Source organism: Buteo buteo, chromosome Z (genome assembly GCF_964188355.1).
Source record: "Buteo buteo chromosome Z, bButBut1.hap1.1, whole genome shotgun sequence".
Lineage (NCBI taxonomy): Eukaryota > Metazoa > Chordata > Aves > Accipitriformes > Accipitridae > Buteo > Buteo buteo.
Genome location: NC_134204.1, coordinates 45,123,062 through 45,142,416, shown reverse-complemented (window position 1 = coordinate 45,142,416; position 19,355 = coordinate 45,123,062). Strand labels below are relative to the sequence as shown.

General features: G+C 41.3%; 1 protein-coding gene across 1 annotated transcript in view; it reads left to right on the top strand.

The window, feature by feature from the left end:
• SLC28A3 (solute carrier family 28 member 3) overlaps positions 1-19,355 on the top strand; it is a 43,837-nt gene that overhangs the window by 8,669 nt on the left and 15,813 nt on the right. The window contains exons 2-7 of the mRNA XM_075019777.1: positions 4,461-4,543; positions 8,509-8,600; positions 10,018-10,207; positions 12,199-12,343; positions 14,002-14,115; positions 14,904-14,981. Of these exons, the coding sequence (XP_074875878.1) occupies positions 4,461-4,543; positions 8,509-8,600; positions 10,018-10,207; positions 12,199-12,343; positions 14,002-14,115; positions 14,904-14,981 (702 nt within the window). The remainder of the gene's footprint in view (positions 1-4,460; positions 4,544-8,508; positions 8,601-10,017; positions 10,208-12,198; positions 12,344-14,001; positions 14,116-14,903; positions 14,982-19,355) is intronic.

The following is a 19,355-nucleotide window of genomic DNA, read 5'->3' as shown; positions in this document are numbered from 1 at the left end:
ACAAAAGAGGCATCAGGAATGGTGATCAGAGGGAATACTACGGACTAGGAGTTAATATAGAAGGAACAAGAGAAACTGGAAACATTTGGTTTAGTGATATAATCTTTCAGTCAGACAGGGAATACATGTTATTAAATACCTACTCATCCAGAAGAGGGGAAATTTCAGACAAACACAAACTGGAGGCAACAGCTCTGACATACAACTGACTAGAAAAAGGAGAATACAATACAGATGACTTCATGATAAACACATCCATTTTGATTTCTTTTGACTGTACATTTGTTTAACCCCACATAGTGAGTAGCTCACTATGAAGACATGAGAGTGAGGTTGAAAAACGACAGAGGTATTTTACTAGTGTCATGTATTAATATTTTCACATCCACACCCCAGAAATAAATAATCTGCTACTCTAAAAGTTCCATTAAAAACTAGTACTTTCCCATGTTGTTATCATATCTACTTGCCAAGTTTGTTGATGGTACTTAGCAGCACATAAGAAATAGAGACTTCCTGATGCTGTGGATATTCTTTTCTGTCTTCCAATGGTTTTTGCATATGATCAGAGACAGTAAAGGCATGTTGCCAAAGAAATGCCTCTGCTCTCAGAGTTGAAGTGATTCTAGATTTTCAGTGATTTACAGGATCACTGGGACTGTTCTGATATGCACTCCTGGGAACTGGGCTGGGATCTGCAATCCTAGGAAAGGAAGGTTGTACTCAGTGCCCATACCTTCCTCTTCAAAAAAAGCCAGCAAAAAGGAAAACGTCAACACAAAAAAGAATAAAAGGACTTTCAGAACTGATTGAAACTGTTGAAAATGGAGAGAAGTAGTGGCAGTCAATGAAAGCTTGATTTAATCAAAGAAACCAATTTCCCACTGAAAAGGTTCAGCTGAAAGCTTTCAGCCACTACTTTATGCAAATGTAGTAGAGATACATGTACCCACACCAACACTTTCTCAGGCACACTGTGACTGAGGCAGAAGAGTTTTTTCTGAGGCTTTGAGAGTATGGACTTTACTGTGCCCCTGCTGGCACAAGTCCACACGCTCCACACAGCCCTTGGGTTAGCCTCAGCAAGGGCCAACACTCCCCAAGAACCAGACCTGGTATTGTGTTTGGCCATGAAAAAAGAATAAAAGGGGTTTGGATCCATTCTCCCTTTTCCTTGTGTATCTGCACAGTTAGACACAAAGTGATCTTTGATTTCAGACTTTCTCAACACCTTTTAATGTAGATGTAGGAAAGCATTCGTGACAATAAAATAGCAACATAATAATATTCTGAGCATATTTAAATACATTGTAGACTCACACTGTGATGCGAGATTGATGCTTTTTATATTGAACTATTCAAAAGAAAAAAATAGGTTATTCTCAAGACAAACAGTACATTTCACAAATTCAAAGAGCCAGAGACCAGGCTGTGGGTGATCCAGGCAAGATCCTGGCCCAGGGAGGATGCTGTGGCATGGGGGAAAGCAACAGGGGAGCATGGTCTGTCCTGAGAAGCATGTGAAGCGGGTGCACTGGGGATGGTGGGGGAGTTAGAGACAGGAGGTGTGGGACATGGGCTTCAAGCTGTGACCAGGAAAGAGGGCATGGTGCCACAGGGAGCACAGATGCCTGCAAATGTGAAAGTATGGCTTTTCAACCCAGAGGCTGGACTCTCCTGATTTATAATGTAGGTTCAAAAATCTGTGAGGTATACTGGCATGCAGTATACCCCCAATTTAAGCCCAATACTATCAGCACTCAGTGTCCCTCAGGTGAGAAGCCCACGTTCTACAGCTGCTGAGAAGAGTGCTCTCAGTTACCATAAGTAATAGCAACTTAGTAGGCGGCAGCATCTGCATTTTTCAGGTTTGCTTTATTTCACAGTCAAGACCAAAGAAAGAATGAAATCGAGTTTTGCAAAAATGCGGCCTTAAGTTACATTGCAGCTCCACAGAGCCACACGACTCCCACCCCCTACCCCCGCTTCCAAAAACTGCAACTGAGGACTGAGACATTCCTGTTTGTGTCACGCTGAGCTTTCTCCTAGAGGAATGAATAGTGGCTTCTACATACATACTCTTCTGCACCATTTTAATTACTGCCCATGTGTTAATTTTGGCTTTGAGCTGGTTCAATTCTCTCAGAAGGAAACAAGCAAGGGCTTGCTGGGACTTTCGGTCATGCCTGCAGCAGGAAAGCGAGACAGAAGTCAGGGACCAGGGCGAGGTCTGCTCTGGGCTTTGCTTCACACAGCCCTTTGGGGAATGGGGCTAGCATAAATAATAGTGACACAAAGAGAAAAGGTAAATTCACCTGCAGAATGCCACATCTCCGAGTGGCGGGGCACAGCGGGCCAGCTCTTCTCAAGAAGGTAGGACATGACCACCAGCTTGGGAAAACACTGTCTGCCTTCACGGTGGCCCTGGCTGGACACCCAAGGGCAGGCAACCAGTCACGCTGCCCTGGCACAGCATTAAAATGAGGAGGCATGAGTGCGGCCATGTGCAGTTACGCTGCTGCCTTTGAACGCAACAGGCGCCTGCCCTGGGTCGCCGGCCCCTCCGTGGGCCCCGCCATGAGCATGGAGGTATGTACCCGTGGGACAGGAGCTTTCTCTCTGCCCCTCCGGACCAGGCCAGGGGAAGGAAGGTGGGGTGGGCACGGCAGCCCCTGGCGGTGTGCAAGCATCTTTGGGGGGGCTGTGCTGCTCCCAGCCACCTCAAGGACAGTCCTTGAACACGGTGGAGGTCAGACTGTGGTTGTTCAAAACCTTGAATGCAGCTGGCTTATGTGGATTCAGGTAGCAGAAAGGTGTGTTCCTGATGAAAATGTGTTATGTGGGTAAAAAACTGGCAGGATGGCTGGGCCCAAAGAGTGGTGGTGAATGGAGTTAAATCCAGTTGGTGACCAGTCACAAGTGCTGTTCCCCAGGGCTCAGTATTGGGGCCAGTTCTGTTTAATATCTTTATCAATGACCTGGACAAGGGGATCAAGTGCACCCTCAGTAAGTTTGCAGGCAACACCAAGTTGGGTGGGAGCGTTGATCTGCTTGAGGGACCTGGACAGGCTGAATCGATGGGCTGAGGCCAATTGTATGAGGTTCAACAAGGCCAAGTGCCGGGTCCTGCACTTGGGTCACAACAACCCCATGCAGCGCTACAGGCTTGGGGAAGAGTGGCTGGAAAGCTGCCCGGCAGAAGAAGACCTGGGGCTGCTGGTTGACAGCCGGCTGAATATGAGCCAGCAGTGTGCCCAGGTGGCCAAGAAGGCCAGTAGCACCCTGGCCTGTACCAGAACTAGTGTGGCCAGCAGGACGAGGGACGTGATCATCACCCTGTACTTGGCACTGGTGAGGCTGCACCTCAAGTCCTGTGTTCAGTTTTGGGCCCCTCGCTACAGGAAAGACATTGAGGTGCTGGAGCGTGTCCAGAGAAGGGCAACCAAGCTGGTGAGGGGCCTGGAGCAGAAGTCTTATGAGGAGCGGCTGAGGGAGCTGGGGTTGTTCAGTCTGGAGAAGAGAAGGCTGAGGGGAGACCTCATCGCTCTCTACAACTACCTGAAAGGAGGGTGTAACGAGGTGGGTGCTGGTCTCTTCTGTCAGGTGGCTGGAGACAGGACAAGAGGAAATGGTCTCAAGTTGCAGCAGGGGAGGTTTAGGTTGGATATTAGGAAAAATTTATTTACTGAAAAGGTTGTCAGGCATTGGAACAGGCAGGTGTGGTGCTTAGGGACATGGTTTAGTGGTGGACTTGGCACTGTTGGGTTAATGGTTGGATCTGATGATCTTAAAGGTCTTTTCCAACCTAAACGATTCCATGATTCCATGACTCTATGATTCTATGATTGGCCAAATTTCAAGTTTTTGCTACAAAGCACATGGATGCTAGCTCACTTTAAAGGACTATTACCTGTTACCTTTTCTCAGCAGCTTTTTTTAAGAATAAATTTATGGGCTTAGTTAAATTTTTAAAACAATAAGCTTCCCTGCCCCCCTCAATTTAACCATTCCTCATACATAAAATTTCCACCATATTAAAGCTCTGCAAAGAGGGAACCCACAAAACAGGGGGTTGTCAACAGGAGGTGCTGGGCAAGCTGGCTAGTTAGAAGCTCTACCATCCCTACCTGCAGCTCTCACTTTTCGGCGTATATGCAGTGGTACTCTGTACAGGGCCCTCTTCAGCTCTGAGGAACACTGGTATTTTTTTTCCCCTTTATTTCCCCTTTCAAAATTATGTGAATGGCTTGGAAATGTTCACAGCCACTGTCTAACCACAGGGTTTGCCTGATACTGATCACAGCATTGATAGCAGACAGGCAAGCCAGAGCCATGCACTCAGTGCAGAAGGGAAAGTCTTGAGACTGCTTCAGCCATCTGCCAGTGGGGATCTCTTTTTTCACACCTTACTTAACAAGCATGCACCCCTTTCACAGCCTTGTCATCACTCTGTTTTCCAGGAGGATGAATACATCAATATTGAGAGTGATCTGCATGAAAAGAAACGTGACTCAGTAGATGATGAGCAACCACGCTTGAAAGGGTAATGTCTTTCAGATGAGTAAGTTTTTCCACTCCATCCTGACCTAAGCAATAAGCTGCCAGTGTTTCTGCTTCTGGAGCAACTGCTCTAGATTTCACTGCTATACCCCTATGCTACACAGACCTTTGTATGCCTAGCAATTTGTGTAATACAGAAACACATTGTATTTAAAATTATTACACATTTCAGCTAGCACATGTGATCATGGAACTATCCTTCTAAAACCTTGCAAATTAAAGGAGCAATATTTTTTCTTTTTGTACATTAACTACTTTTCCAATATTTTCATAGGAGCCTTTTTTAAAGAGAGGTCTTAAACAATGATGTCTTTCAGGAAGTTAAAAGATTCACTATTGCCTTTCAGTTTGCATAGGTATTTACCCCAGTGCAAAAGAAGAATAGAATAGCTATGAAAAAAGCCATCTTGATGGAGCAGAATTTTTACACTTCGTTAGCACTGGTGCCAAGTGAACACACAGGGAAAACACACATCTACATTTTGCTTGAGGATTAGGTTTTTTGGTGAAAACTACAAACCCTGTATAAGACATTAAAAAAATTACAACACAATACTTAAAATTATGTTTTAATGTCTTAGTGTTTTTCTGTCATATTGAATCTTTATATACACCTTCATAGAAATCATACTGTACTTTTCCCCTGATTTCTATGACTGCATTCTGTTATACAGCACACCATTTCAGCTTTGAACCTCTCTTTCTATCAGCAGATTCTAGCAACTTACTTACTGGGTATCTCAAATAGGAGTTTGTGTACAGAAGTAATTGTGAAGATGTTAATTATGCTTTTGCATTGTACATACAGAACTTAAAGACTCTTAATATGATCAGGTTTACTGATGCCATCACATTAAAATACTACTTCAAAGATGTAGCAAAAGTGTTTAGAAGTCACTTGAATATTCACTCGTTTCTCCGCTCTGTTCTTTAGAGATTTGTCATTCCTTTAGCAGTACATAACATGAAACACTTTCTTGTTTAAAACGATTAGCAAAAACAAAAGGTGAGATTTGATAGATCTAACAGCCAAGTTTGATAAGCCTCTCCAGTGGCAGGTATCCAGTGTCTCCCCAGAAGTAAGCTAATTGCACAGGCAAGTGTTGGTACACAAATGGCTGTACAAGGTTAGTGGCATCTCTCCCCTTCAAACGTGGGCCCACAGGACTCGCTCAACAAGAGGCATCTCTGCACAGAGATGGATTGAGTTGGGGCAGAGATGAAGCCTGTACGTTTTTTATTCATTCTTGTTTATTTGTACTCCCATGGAGAGCCGAGGGATAAATAAGATTTAATTCACAGGGCTTACTGTTTCCGAGGTCCCCTTGTTCTTTCAGCAGCAGCAGGTACTATTGTCTCGGGCAGCGAAAGCTCCCTGTAGGCTGGAAGCTGAAGAGCACTTCGTTCTATTCCGATTGCACTCAGGCTACGGCTTGTTCTGTGCTCTTCGGTCTTGCACTTTGTCTAGGTTTATTTTTATGCTAAGCACCTGACAAGGGCAATGATATCTCTACCAAGTTTTGGTTTTTTGTTTGGTTTTGGGTTTTTGGGTTTTTTTTGTAAATTAGCTCCTAAAAGCAGGCGCTAATGTGATCTATTGTCTTCCTTGTATCTGCTCAAAAGGGACATTCACAAAGCCTGCCTCCATTTTGAATGTGTCATCGATTTCTTTCAACAGATAGCACTGTATAGCCTGTGGTTCAAGACACAACCCCTTTGAAAGATCAGTCCGTTGATTAGCAAGGATTCACTACACGTACAAGATGTTAACACTCATTTGTAGAGTACATGCAGACCAGAAAAAGGATTTCTGAGTTGCAAAATGCAAGCAAGAATAGTTTTGGCATATACAAATATTTCACGTTAAAGTTCTCCTTTAAATGTGCTTAAGTGATACCTGTTTTTTCAATATCTTTGGTTCAGTAAAATCCATCAGCAACATGCTGCACTTCAAGCCTACAGGATCAGCTTGTAAAAATACTGTTTCCTTAGTAAATTAACCAGATTTCATAAAGAAGTTTTTTCTGCCACCTTTCAGAACAGAGCTGCATGCATGACATAAATGCCTAAACATTTAAGATATCCTCGTACCAAAGTGATAATCACCTAAATTAATAAAATAATAAGGGGGAGAGAGATGTTAGAGCAAAGAAGAGATTACAAGGAATTGTAATCTTAAAATAACAATTTTAAATCCCAAAGGACTCATAAGTAGCAGTAACAGGTAGTAGATAACATTTTTTCCTTTTTTTTTTTGGTTGATGGACAAACTGTAAATTTTATAAAGTAACTCTGGCTTATTCATGCATCTGTCTCTCATTTCTCCTTTTCTTCCTTTTCCTGTTGTATCTAATCTCTCTGCTAAGATTGTGTAGATAACCTAATATTCTTACAAAAGAGCTGTGATTTATGAGGCAACAGAAATTCCCAGAACTAAAACTGAAATATCAAAAGCAATCAAGATTTCTCAGAGACCCTGTTACTCTTTGTACTGGTGAAGGAGTATGTTCCTGCTCTGCTGTTCTGAGTGCTGATATGAATTAAGTTAATATCCTTGTTTCTCTCCAATTTCTTTTAAATTAATCGATTTTTTATTCAGCACAGAAGAGAAGGGTATTCATGCTGAGTTTTGGTGTGCATCAGAATCCAGCTGTATCCAGTTTCCAAATAAGTACAGTCTGGATAATTAACATCTCTAAATATAATGTTGCCATTATAGACTGTAGGGTGTGTGTCACGGTAGAGACAGACACGACAAGTAATAGATCATGCAAAATGGCTACTTTATTGTTCTGACACACCTTTTTATCCCCTCCTTCAGAGTATGTGTTAGTATATGATTGGTTTAGTTAGTAACTAACAATTCATGATTGGTGAGTTCGTCAGGACGGTTCTTCTTATCATTATCTTGTTTTTGTACCGCTCTTCTTGGATCTTTCCAGACTTTCAAGGATACATTACAAGCTGCTCAAGCTCACGCTGTTCTCAAATTGTCAGGCATTCTGCAGACCCGTTGCATTACCCGACAGGTGTGAGGCACTGCTTTAGAGAGACAGAGCTACAGCTATGATTTCTCTTTCAGCTTGCACAATACGAGGGTGTTTATTTAGCTACAGCTTTTGTAACTGAAATACGTCCTCCTCACCAGCATACTTAACATGGGACATCTGTGTTGAATTAAATCCCTTAACTGCTGTTTCCCTAAATTTCAGCCTCCCTCGTGAAATCACTCTGTGTTACACTTGGTGAGATGAGAAAAGAACAAAAGTGAAGTATGTAATAACTGGAAGAACAGATACTAGAATAGGACATTCCAATATAACAAATAATTTTAGCTTCCATGAACTGATGAGTCTTAGATGAAAAGTTAATGTAACTAAAACCCAAATTTTCAAATATCCAGAAATATCTATGCACACTGTAATAAGGTTTTAGGTGGATATTGGTTATTTTGCACACACAAATGCAACCTTAGTCCTTCACAAGTACTGCTCCACATAGAAATGCTGGGCTGCCTGTATTAACAATCTTTGTGGGTCTAGTAATGGGCACTGAATCTTTAACTACCTACCCAGTTTGCACTAACCCCTTTAACAGACCTCCTCACAGAAGAGCTGTACTTCAGAGGCTAGCAGAACTAGCCTGCTAACTTCAGCCTGTTAGATAGTTGACAGATTGGCCTATTAGATACCTGCCAGAATTTCTTTTTTACTTGTCCAACATCAGACCAAAGAAGACCCCCCACAAAAGCTCTACAGATGTCAGCACGATTTTCTCTGGCACTTTGGGATCCAAATCTAACCCTTACCAAGTGCACCATACTCCTGTGGAGAAATTTTGATAAATTTAACCTGATCTCCCTGTGCAAATTGCTCTTCTTTTTTATCTACAGCTTAAGTTTCTGTTCTGGGTTTTGTTTTGTTTTGTTGTTTTTTTTTTTTCCCATAGGCATTTAGAAAAGAAATATGATAAAGCCTGTGAATTTTGCAAGAAACATAAAACCAGAATTCACTATGTGATCTATGGAATTTTAATAACAGGTACAGTATATTACATCCAGGGTTGCTGAAGCCTTATTTATTTACCTGTATGAGATTATAGACTGTGCCTGTCTTCTATTTGACACAAAACCTCTTGACTGTCCTAAAGAATGCATTTGAAAGGAGGTAAAAGTGAATTAAGTCCCAGAGAAAGCTCCAGATTGCAAAACCTCGACTCATTCCCAAACTTAACAAATCCACAGATCTTGCTACACTGCTCCTCTAGCATGTTTCAACACTGACTAGCAGTTACATTTGGGATAGAAAGGTGGTTCAGTCTTTGTGTCTACTCCATTACCAGCCCCCTCCAACAGGCCTGTTAAATTAGAGGTTTAGGAATTTGCCCAAACCCATGAAATCACATTAAAGACTCAGGCACCAACTTGGACTGAACTTAAGTCAGCAGGCTAGAAATGGAAGTTTTCTGTTCTGACCCATATCACTCGATATCCATAGCAAATGTTTACTAGAGGAAATGTGTTTTATGTCAGCATGCGCTGCAAAGTCATTCAGATAGTCTGCTTTGTCCCTTTCCTAATTAGCCAGTAGATTGGTTTGTTTCATTCCAGTTCACCAAGTTTCATTTTGAGATCCTCCTACTTGAACACTGAGAACATGTAGACCTAAAATATGTCTGTGTGATAGCCATCAGCATACCATAAAGTCGTTATAAAAGGGCCACTTGTATGCTGAATGTCCTGCCCACCTAGCATCAGCTTGTCTTGCTTTGTCATAGTACAGACATATCCTGGCTCAAGAAAGCAAGTGACTTCTAAGGATATGTCAGGGTTTCAGACATTATTTCTATTAAAAAAAACTTGCCTTACAAAAATCAGTAGATCTTCTTCCTTATTTGCCAGAGACAAAATCAGAATATTATTTAAAAGAACTGAGTATTTCATTGGCCAGCACATATTAGCAATGAACCTGCCAAATGGCAAATCATTCCACAACTAGTTTATGAAATAAAATACTTCTAATCTTCCCAATTACTTGAGAGGGCCATCAAATCAGGCAATTGACAAAGGTTTCTAAGTGTTTCTTCTAGTTTGGTTGGATAAACTCATCCTCCTGTGAAAGAAGGAACAAGAGCCTTTGTTCTTAATTCACAGTTTTTAGTGAAGCAGTTCTGTAGTTTAATTTTCCCAAGTGATTAACATGTTTGATATGAACTTGGCTTGGCCAAAGCATATAACCTGCTTTGACAAGATGAAACCACCTTTCATATCAATGCGCATATCGTAAGTAACAACACTATCTTATGAAAGCAAATTTTTTCAGTATTTAGGCCAAGAGTCAGAAGAGCACTTAAAAGGTAGACACAGGCCTGACTTTAACCACATCCTTTAAATTTAAGATTTGATTGTTTTTAAAAAGACCAACCTAACAGACATGTATATTCTTGTTTCTGTAACAGCATACTTGGCAGTAGTTATTGCAGCCTGCAGCTTGAATTTTCAGAGAGCCTTGCCACTCTTTATCGTCACTGTCCTAGCCATATTCTTCATCTGCTGGGATTTTTTAATAGCTAAGTATGAAGACAGAATTGCTGCATTCTTTTCCCCTGGAGAAAGATATCTGGAGAAACAGTGGTTTTGGCTGAAATGGTAAATATGAATTACTTCCTATTTATGCAGAAGAACAAAGCATTAGTCAATTTACCCCTATAGTTTTATTTCAGCTGACACCCCCATAAGCACAGGGAGATGGATTGTACAAATTGCAATAATATCAAAGAATACATACAGAATAAGTAAACATTTTCCAGTTTCTAGGTGTCAGGCACACCTTTAAGATTGCAATACAATAGGTAGGTATCAAAAATCTTGACAGAAAGTGTAAAAAAATTCCTCAAATTGAGATAGGACAAGTTTGTGGTTGCAAGAGAACATGTTCACAGAAGTTCAGATGTGTTGTAGCCTTCTGCATTCATTCTGCAAGCCAGAAAGTGCCTCACTGTCACTTGTTCAGAGAGCTGTGAGGTTTGTAAAAACCTTAACTCTAACATATCCAAACTGCTAAAGACTGAAGTGTGTTATCTAGACACTACTTTTTCACATATTCCCATAGCAATTCTTACTTGACCTTCAGGAATCAAAACATGCCAGCCACATTTAGTGTCATAATAAGATCATACAACCTTATTTGGGATGGTAGACATTCATCTGGTACATAAATTGTAGATACTTAGGCCTGGTAGATACTTATTTCAAGTATTCCTGAGCAATTATCAGGAATATTTCATTTATTCCTGGGAAAACAGCGAGCCAAAGGAGGCTCACAGACCAAAGAAAAGACCAAATGAAATCTCATTGAAAAGGAAAAGGAAATTGGGACATGCTTTCTATCTCAGCTGGGAACACCTTCTATTTGAGAGAGAAAGAACTCTAAGGAGGAATCATTCTGGGTTCTGGAAGATGTCCCAACTTATTCTCAAGATTTTGAAATTATTTTGCCACGGGACCAGGAATTTCTAAGGAAGATGCTATAAAGATTGTGATCCTTCTGCTCAGGAGCCACATTAGAAAGCAGTCATACACAGGCACCTCCATTAGATGATCTGGCAGCCTCTTTAGGGAAAGGAGCAAACAGAACAGGAGAGCCCTGATGAGCAGATGGAACAAGACAGGGGCAATAAGTGCTGGGCTGCAATCCTTAAATTGTACGTATCACAGATTAAGTGCTTCACTGTAGGTCACGGGTTCCTCCAAGAGACAGAAAATCTCCCAGGTGTAGAAAGTGTTATTCAACATTGCAATGGCCAAGCCATTTTGTGGATTTGGCCTGCAATATATTTAATCCAGGTCTAAAAATGGAATTTAGGTATCTACGTACCAGTAAGATCAGTGGAAGCTAAACAACTTTTAGACACAAGTAACATTAAAGAACTGTGTCTATGTTTAGTTTTCCCTACTGTAAATACAATGATGTATTTCCTTGCCTCTCAGGCTGTTGTTGTGTTAGTTACCTTCAATATGCAAGCTGAACACGGTTCTGTGGTACTGAGCACCATAGAAACACTGAACACAGATGTACACATGGCTTTTTTAATTGTTTCTGAGATAGCTAAAATTGTTGTGATTAAAGGTCTTTTTCTAAGCAGACTATAGCAGGTTACAAAGAAGTAAATAGTTTGTTACATGCTCCTCAATAGTATGTGTTTCATAGGCCCACCACTTAAACAGCACAGTGCAATTCATAAAAAACACAGCCTGTCTTGCCCAGAGCTAAGAAAAGATTCAATGAAGACAGGAAAGGAAAAGGAGGGTGGAGTGAGAAAGGAGGGTATCTTCTCATGCTTCATTTAATAGAAATAACACCCAGACAAGTATCACTCATGCTTTACTGGGTTTCCCCAAATTCTGGCTTTGGGGACATGTTTGGAAGACATTTCTTCTGGATGACACCAAGGGATGTTATTGTCAGAGTTGCGGCAGCAAAGGCAGGTTCCTGCTTGTGTAGAGCTACACGTTTCAGCTTAATACATTGCTCAGAGAGTTTATTCACAGGCAGAGTTGTAGATGTTGTGGGGAGGGGAAGGGGAAGGAATATCTGCTCTTCTTCAGGATGTCATGCCTGACACTTTTTTTTTTCCTAGGGTGTTATATGCAGCTTTTATTATAGCTGTCATCTGCTGGCTCATCTTTGACACAGCAAAACAGGGATCCCGCCAACTGATCTCCTTTGGTGGGCTTGTGCTGTATGTTCTCTTGATGTTTATCTTTTCCAAATATCCAAGCAGAGTGAGTATTTAGTCCATGTTGGACCTTTTGGGATTTTTTTGTTCAATGTCTCAAAAGTTATTACCCTACCCTAGCACCAAGTTCAGTAAGAGTAACAGAAAACACATGAACATCAAAATTTAAGCTTGCCAAAACCCAGTGATGTATTTAATTTCTGATGAAAGTAATTTTGTTCTGACATCTTGGGGAGCATGTGTCAGGCTGTACCAGAATCTCTTAGTATTTTGGGAGGCCACTGCCCATCCTTTGCTCCAGCCCTAATGCAGATTGGGATACTTTTGCTCCTGGAGCATTGGTGCAAGCTGAGGCAGGCCTGCTCCATGCTTCCCACCCACAGGAAGCTCTCTGCAGTTGTCAGGACATCACTGGCACTTATTTGAGGACACTGTCATCACATCAACACAAATCGCATGGAACTGGAGATGTGCTCCCCTCGTGTAGCTCTTAATCCCTCACAAGTTTGATTCCCACTGCACATGCAGCAGCTGAGTCCAAGCCGAGGTCCTTGCTTTTCACTAACCCACTCCCATACACTTGTCAATGACATTTATTTTAATTTAATAAGATGTCCACTCTGTACTGCTGTGATATTACAAAGGGGTTACTTCAGCCGCCACAGCTCCCACCTCAGCTTTTACCCCTGAGTGCAATAGCTAGTGCACAGTGCATGCTTTCATCAGTCATGTATTAATCCATCGTCCAGGTCACCAAGTTTCACCAACATTTTTTCAACACTCCTGCATCAGTGCTGAGACCTTCTTAACAGAAAAAATCCCCCCCCGGCAGGACTAATGGGCCTACCGTTCCCCATCCTTTAAAATTGCTGTTGTCTCCAACTGAGGTGAAAACTCATGTGCTCCTGTGCTGTCCCATGGGTCCTCATTACACCTAATTGGCTCGTGTTATTCAGATATCATCTGAATAAATTAGAGAGTGCCATCTCAACTCTTTGCCTTGTAAATAATCAGATTCAGCTTTCACAAAACAAAGATGTTTTCTGAGGCAGCAGAAGAGAAATCTGCAGTGTACTGAAGAGGGACTGGTCACAGACAGCCACCGTTTTCCTAACACTGCCTTTATGTCATATGAATCGCAATATCTAACTATGAGTAGTTCTCGAGTATCAAAAGCATCCCTCTTTAAAGCTGGGGAACAGAAACAAAATTGAAATTACCAAAGCACACAAAAAAACCCTGTAGCAAAACCTCCTTATTCCCAGTCCAGATACATGAAGAATCTCCATGCTCAATTACGTTTTTTTTAATGTTTCCATTCCAGTTTAAAAACAAAAAAAAAGAAGAATGTCTGCTGCCCTCATTTATGTCTATTTCATCTATAAACTGTAGAACAGGGAGAATTATCTCTCCTTTTCCTATTACTTGGTTACTTGCAGTCTGTGATGGTGAAATGGGCATGTCCACACTTACCTAGCCAGGCTTTCAGCAGCTAGCTCAGATAGAGACATCCACACTGCAGAGCTCTCAAATTAGGAGAGGTGATTCAAGCTCCAAGTCTTGTACAACCTGTTTTGGCAGCTGCTCCTATCCTACCGTATAGTCAAAGAGTACCCTTACATTATTTTAACAAACATCTAAAGTAAATTATTATTTATTTAAATAACAAGTGGTTTCTTTATTTTTATTTTTCTGTCCATCTAGGTTGCTTGGAGACCAGTATTTTCAGGAATAGGAATGCAGTTTATTCTCGGGCTTCTTATTCTGAGGACCAAAGTGGGGTTTGCTGTATTTAACTGGCTAGGCATTCAGATACAGGTAAGCTACTGGGCAAAAAATTTATTTTTTGTATAAATTTCTGTCTTGAGACTCTCACATAACAGCTAGACAGTTCAAGGGTCTGTTTGCCCTGGATGTTTTCCTGTCTTGAGAAAAAATGAGTTCTTAGAAAGGCAATTGACTACCTGAATTAATTTCTTTTTTGTCTAGTCCCACAAGACCATGTGGGACAGGCTGATGAGTAATGGCCAAAGTGACCCTGTTTCTTAATGGCTTTACCATCCTTGGCCTGAAATTGTAACTTACATCTCCATTTTAAACTGTATCATTAATTGCATATGTTGGCATCATGAGTATAAATATGCACCACTGTATCAGAATTAAAAAATTCATTTTTTTAGGCCAGCTTTTGGTTACTCCTTTCAAAACTCATTACTTCAGCCACTAAATCTCCATTTTAAACTGTATCATTTACTGCACTTATTTGCATGAGAGGGAGTGTAGAAATGCACCACTGTATCAGGATTAAAAAAGAAATTCTTCTTTTAGTATAGCTTATGGCCTTTATTGTGTTGGATACTGCAGGAAAATATGCTCTATGTCCTTGCTGTTTATCTACATACTCTGAGAGCAGCCTGCATTCTTGGCAGAGCAGAGCAGTGACCCTCAGTTCAGCCAGACACCGTCAGTGAAGCCTGGACCCATACAGAGCAGAACACAAGCTCCTTGGACCTCACCAGATCTCTGCAACACAGCTAGCAATATTTGCTTAGTTTTTGGCAAGGACCCGAAGCTTATGGCTAACTTTCTTTGCTTTCTGTCCCTAGACTTTTCTGGAGTACTCTGACACAGGTGCTAAGTTTGTGTTCGGTGAGAAATACATGAATCATTTCTTTGCTTTTAAGGTAAGTCAGGTTTTATATATGCTGTACGTGGCAGATAGACAACAGAAAAAGGAACAGTATGGCTGGGAAATAAAATCATTGCATGTCTTGTGATATTAGTGCAGTGACCAGAGAAATCAGCTAAGAAGTAAACTATTCCTTACTGTGTGACACTCCAAACAGAAAATTTGGGAACCCCACATAGAGCCCTTCATTTACTGCTGTACACTGGGTTAGGTTACACTTATTTAGTCCAAGTATAACAACATATAATACAAGTAGATAGGATTTTGGGATATGGTTCTACAAGGAATAGGTTAAAAGGCTCCTACCTGGTCACTGAAAGAAATATTACCTCCAGCCTATCTTCCCCACATCTCCACAAGTAAAGGTGCTATGCTGTTCTATCCCAAACTGCTGTGCAGACCACTGCCTCACAGACATCACCCCTGTAGAAGTGGAAAGCCTAGATATACACTTAAACCAAGTAGAAGGGCTAGAAGCTGCCCATGCATAAGCAGGAAGAATTACATGACATTATTATTACATTAATAAGATCCCAGCGAGATTTCACAACTTTCCTTTGGAGACCTTGTCGGGAAACTGCTGGAATACAGCTTATGTGCTCTGTGCTCTCTAACACGCACCAGCATCCTGTCTGGTTTTGCTCACACACATAGCCCATGCCATAATACATGCTTAGGCTGGAATCAAGAACATATAAAGCAAAAAAAAACCCCAAAACCCCAACCATGAGAAATGTATCAGGACATTCTCAGAGATCGTCCTTCTGTCTGGTATTTCAGACACCTGACCATGGGTTTACACACCTTTTATCTTTTTTTCTTCTGGAGGTGATATTCCAAGCTGGATATTCTTCACACTTAGCTCTTTCACTATTTAAGAAAGAAGATGCTACATGTAAAATATGCTGCTAATAAGAATAGTCAGAACATCTTAGAGGGGAAAAAAAGAAGCATTTTATGAAGAAATATAAACTATATTTTAATTGCAGTATTTTTGTACCTTTTGTTTCACTTTCCAGTGTCCTCTGACCTTTACTCTATTGAGCATTTATATGACAATTTGCATTCACAATTACAAATTTTGGAGATGAAATGGTTTTAATGCCCACCCCCAATGCTATTTTTCCTGTGTTTTCCACAATGCCTTATGAATATTATTTTTTTCAAGGTGCTTTTTAATGCCTCAGTGCTGATGCAAAATACTTTGCTGACTAAAGCCATAACCAGGGATCAGACAGTCAAAAATTTGCTTCTGTGTATGCACACATCCATCAGTCTTATTCTATGGGATAAGACAGCAGAAGACATGTGGAGTTTCTAGAAGAGGATAACAGGGACCAATAGGTTATTTTCACACTGAAAAACAAGAAAGCAAAACCCATGAGTTGATTTTCAGAGCTGCATATGTCTTGGTATAGGAGTATATATGGTAAACAGAGTGGCAGACAAGTGCACAGCAACACCAAAACGTGCTCCATCTGGTCCTTCTGTAGAAAGTGATTTCTCTTCGCCAACATCAGTGACAGCCAGCCTATTCTCCCTTGAAATGCTTGTCATTTATTTAGAGATTAAGATGGTCAAAAGTGCTTTTTTGTGTCTTTCAGATATTTTATGAGGTTTGCATGTAGTGCTGAGCTGTCCAAATCTTGCCCCTAGATATTTCAAAGTGCCCTCTAAAACAGAAACAGCTCAATCTTGCCTTCACTCTTGAGAGAGAGTAGAGAAGTGGTAGGGTATGTCTTTGCAGAAAACTGTCAGAGCCCAATTGTATCCATACTGCATCCTTAGTAATATGCAGGGACACCTCAGTTTTCTGCTAACTTGGACACAGTTACCAGATCAGACACATCCCTTGTGTGCACCCACTGGGCATTCTGACCAGTCCCACTACAGCCTTTGAGCACACAGTTTTGGAAGCACTGATTAGTCATAAATACATGCATTTGCATGCATAAACTGGGTTATTTTAAATGCATATTTATGTATGTAGATGCAAAGTTTCAGAGTTCTGAAAAAAATACTTGCCCACATAAACAAGCACCCAAATACTTAAGTAGTTAGAAAAAACCTCTTAGTACTAAGTCATCTATCCTGTTGACTATGAAAGGTGAAGTTTGCTTAGAGCAAGTGGGAAATGAGGCTTCTGTTATATCAATAGCATCCTTTTTATGCCAGGAGAATTATAGCTCCCTGAGAAAGGCTTTACTTTGAAGGTCAGGCTTTAGGAGTATCTGAAACCAGGATGTTCCTTAAACATCAGTAGCAACTTCTCCTTTAAAGAAACATAAGGAAAAACCTAAACATCAAGCCACAAATGGGAGAGGAGTTGTGAGCAGCCAACAATTTCAACTCTCTGCACTGCACGTAGCATAGGCAATAATGATGATCTGGAAAGTAGCTCTTTAGTAAGGTCAAACCATATTCCAGAATTTATAATAAATATGAAATTACCCAGTTTATAAAAAATACAAATTAAAGAATTTATTTTCTTAGAGGTTATATTATGGGAAGAATTAACTGCAACATTTGAAGGCCACATAAATGTAATTTTAAAGAGCTCTTTGGTACAAATTCTCCATTGAATTATTGTGGGATTTTTCAGAGTTCTTGTTAAATTTATTCATCAGTTAAAACTTGACTGTTTAAAGGTATGTAGTAGGTATCAGGAACTATACATACTGGAGACTAAATTTCCACACAAGTTTGTCCACAGATAGAAATATAATTCTAATAGTTTAACCATGCAGTATAATTACACTGCAGGACCCATCCACTCCTCCCATATGGAAACAGGCTAGCCCTTTTTGAGGAGTAGGCTTCTGCTGCAGCTGAGGTCCATATGACTTCCCTGTCATATTTACTTTTGCGGCTCTCCCCCCACTTTTCTCAGAGTTGACAACTGTCTCTGCCTACAGGCTGTAATGGTGTGTGTATATCCAAATTAAACTGGTGAATTTTTTAATGGCAGAAGCAAGTTGGAGACAATCTCTTTGTCACCTCTTGTTCAGAGTACCCACATCTTTGAAGCAGACTCTGGCGCTCAGAGGGTAAGGGCACTGCAGCAGAAAGAGGGAACTGGAAGTCCATGAGACAGAAGAATGAGTTTTAAGAGCTTTTCTTTTCTTAAAGGCAATTTCATGCAATCAATGCATGTTTTTTGAAAAAAACAAAGGGGACTCTTGACCTTTTATTTCCAAATACATTTCACATTTAACCAAAAAAGGAAACACTGCCAGTTAAGGCTGGTGTTCCACCATGACCTTCCCCTGCTGTGCAAATCTTCTTACACACATAGGGTGTGCGACAGCCCCATAAGTTACAGAGGGAAGCTGTTCTCAGACTCCTTGGATCATCCCCATGCCCCCTTTTTTCCTAACAGTCCTGCTTCCACGTACATATGACTGTGCCCCGATCCCCTAGCCCTCCAGACCCCTCCTCAAATACAAAGGTTTGCATAGTCTATTCCCCTCCTCATCTCCCCAGATCCTGTACCCGCAGCTCCAGCAAGGCTGGGTGGCTTCCACCCTCCCCAGACCTGCTCCTAGCCTGGGCTCCCTTTGCCCTCTGAGTGCTTCGCCAGGTGCCTGACCCTGGAGCACCACCAGCGCTTTCCCTTCCCTCTCCCATGCCCCTGCACAGCTCTTTGCCATCGAGGTACTGCCTGGACATGCACGCCCTGCTACCCAAGCCCTAAGACCCATGGAAGGAGCCCTCTGATGTTATTGACCCTGTGTCACCTACTCCCCTGGTTTTGGCACCACAAAGAGGGGGAAGGAGAGGATGGGGAGCAGAAGAAGACACTCCTGCATCAGCTTTCCCATCTTGTCCCACCCGCAATGTGCAACCCACGTGGGCCCAGCACAAAGGCAAAACTCCTCTCAGGGCTGGTGGAGAGGACGTGGTTCCTCCATATAGACATGGGACAGAAGGAGTTTTCCTGAGGCTGTTCTCTCTCCCAACTTTCAAAACCACTGACTTAACACTTCAGTGTATTAACACCATGGGGAGCCTTTCTGTAAAAGAGTTCTGTTTTTTTTTCAGTTGAACTAGTTGTTTCATGTTTCAAGTGCTTTTCATTGCATTTATCTCTGCAGACAACACAATTGAAACCCCACCACAATGCCATGTGTTGCAAGTAGCTTATTAACATTCTGCTTATTTTAGAGTAATAATTTGCCAGTGCTTTCCACGTGATATTGTTATGCCTTAGATAAAAGCTAGTCTGGACATGACAAATCATTACAATTACTTGTAATACAATGGTTGCTATGCTTTTCTGATGAAGACGTAACATAACAGATACCACATTAAGTCACTGGGGATTAAGGCAGGAGGGTTTAGCTATAAAGTAGTCCTCAACTTCTTTATT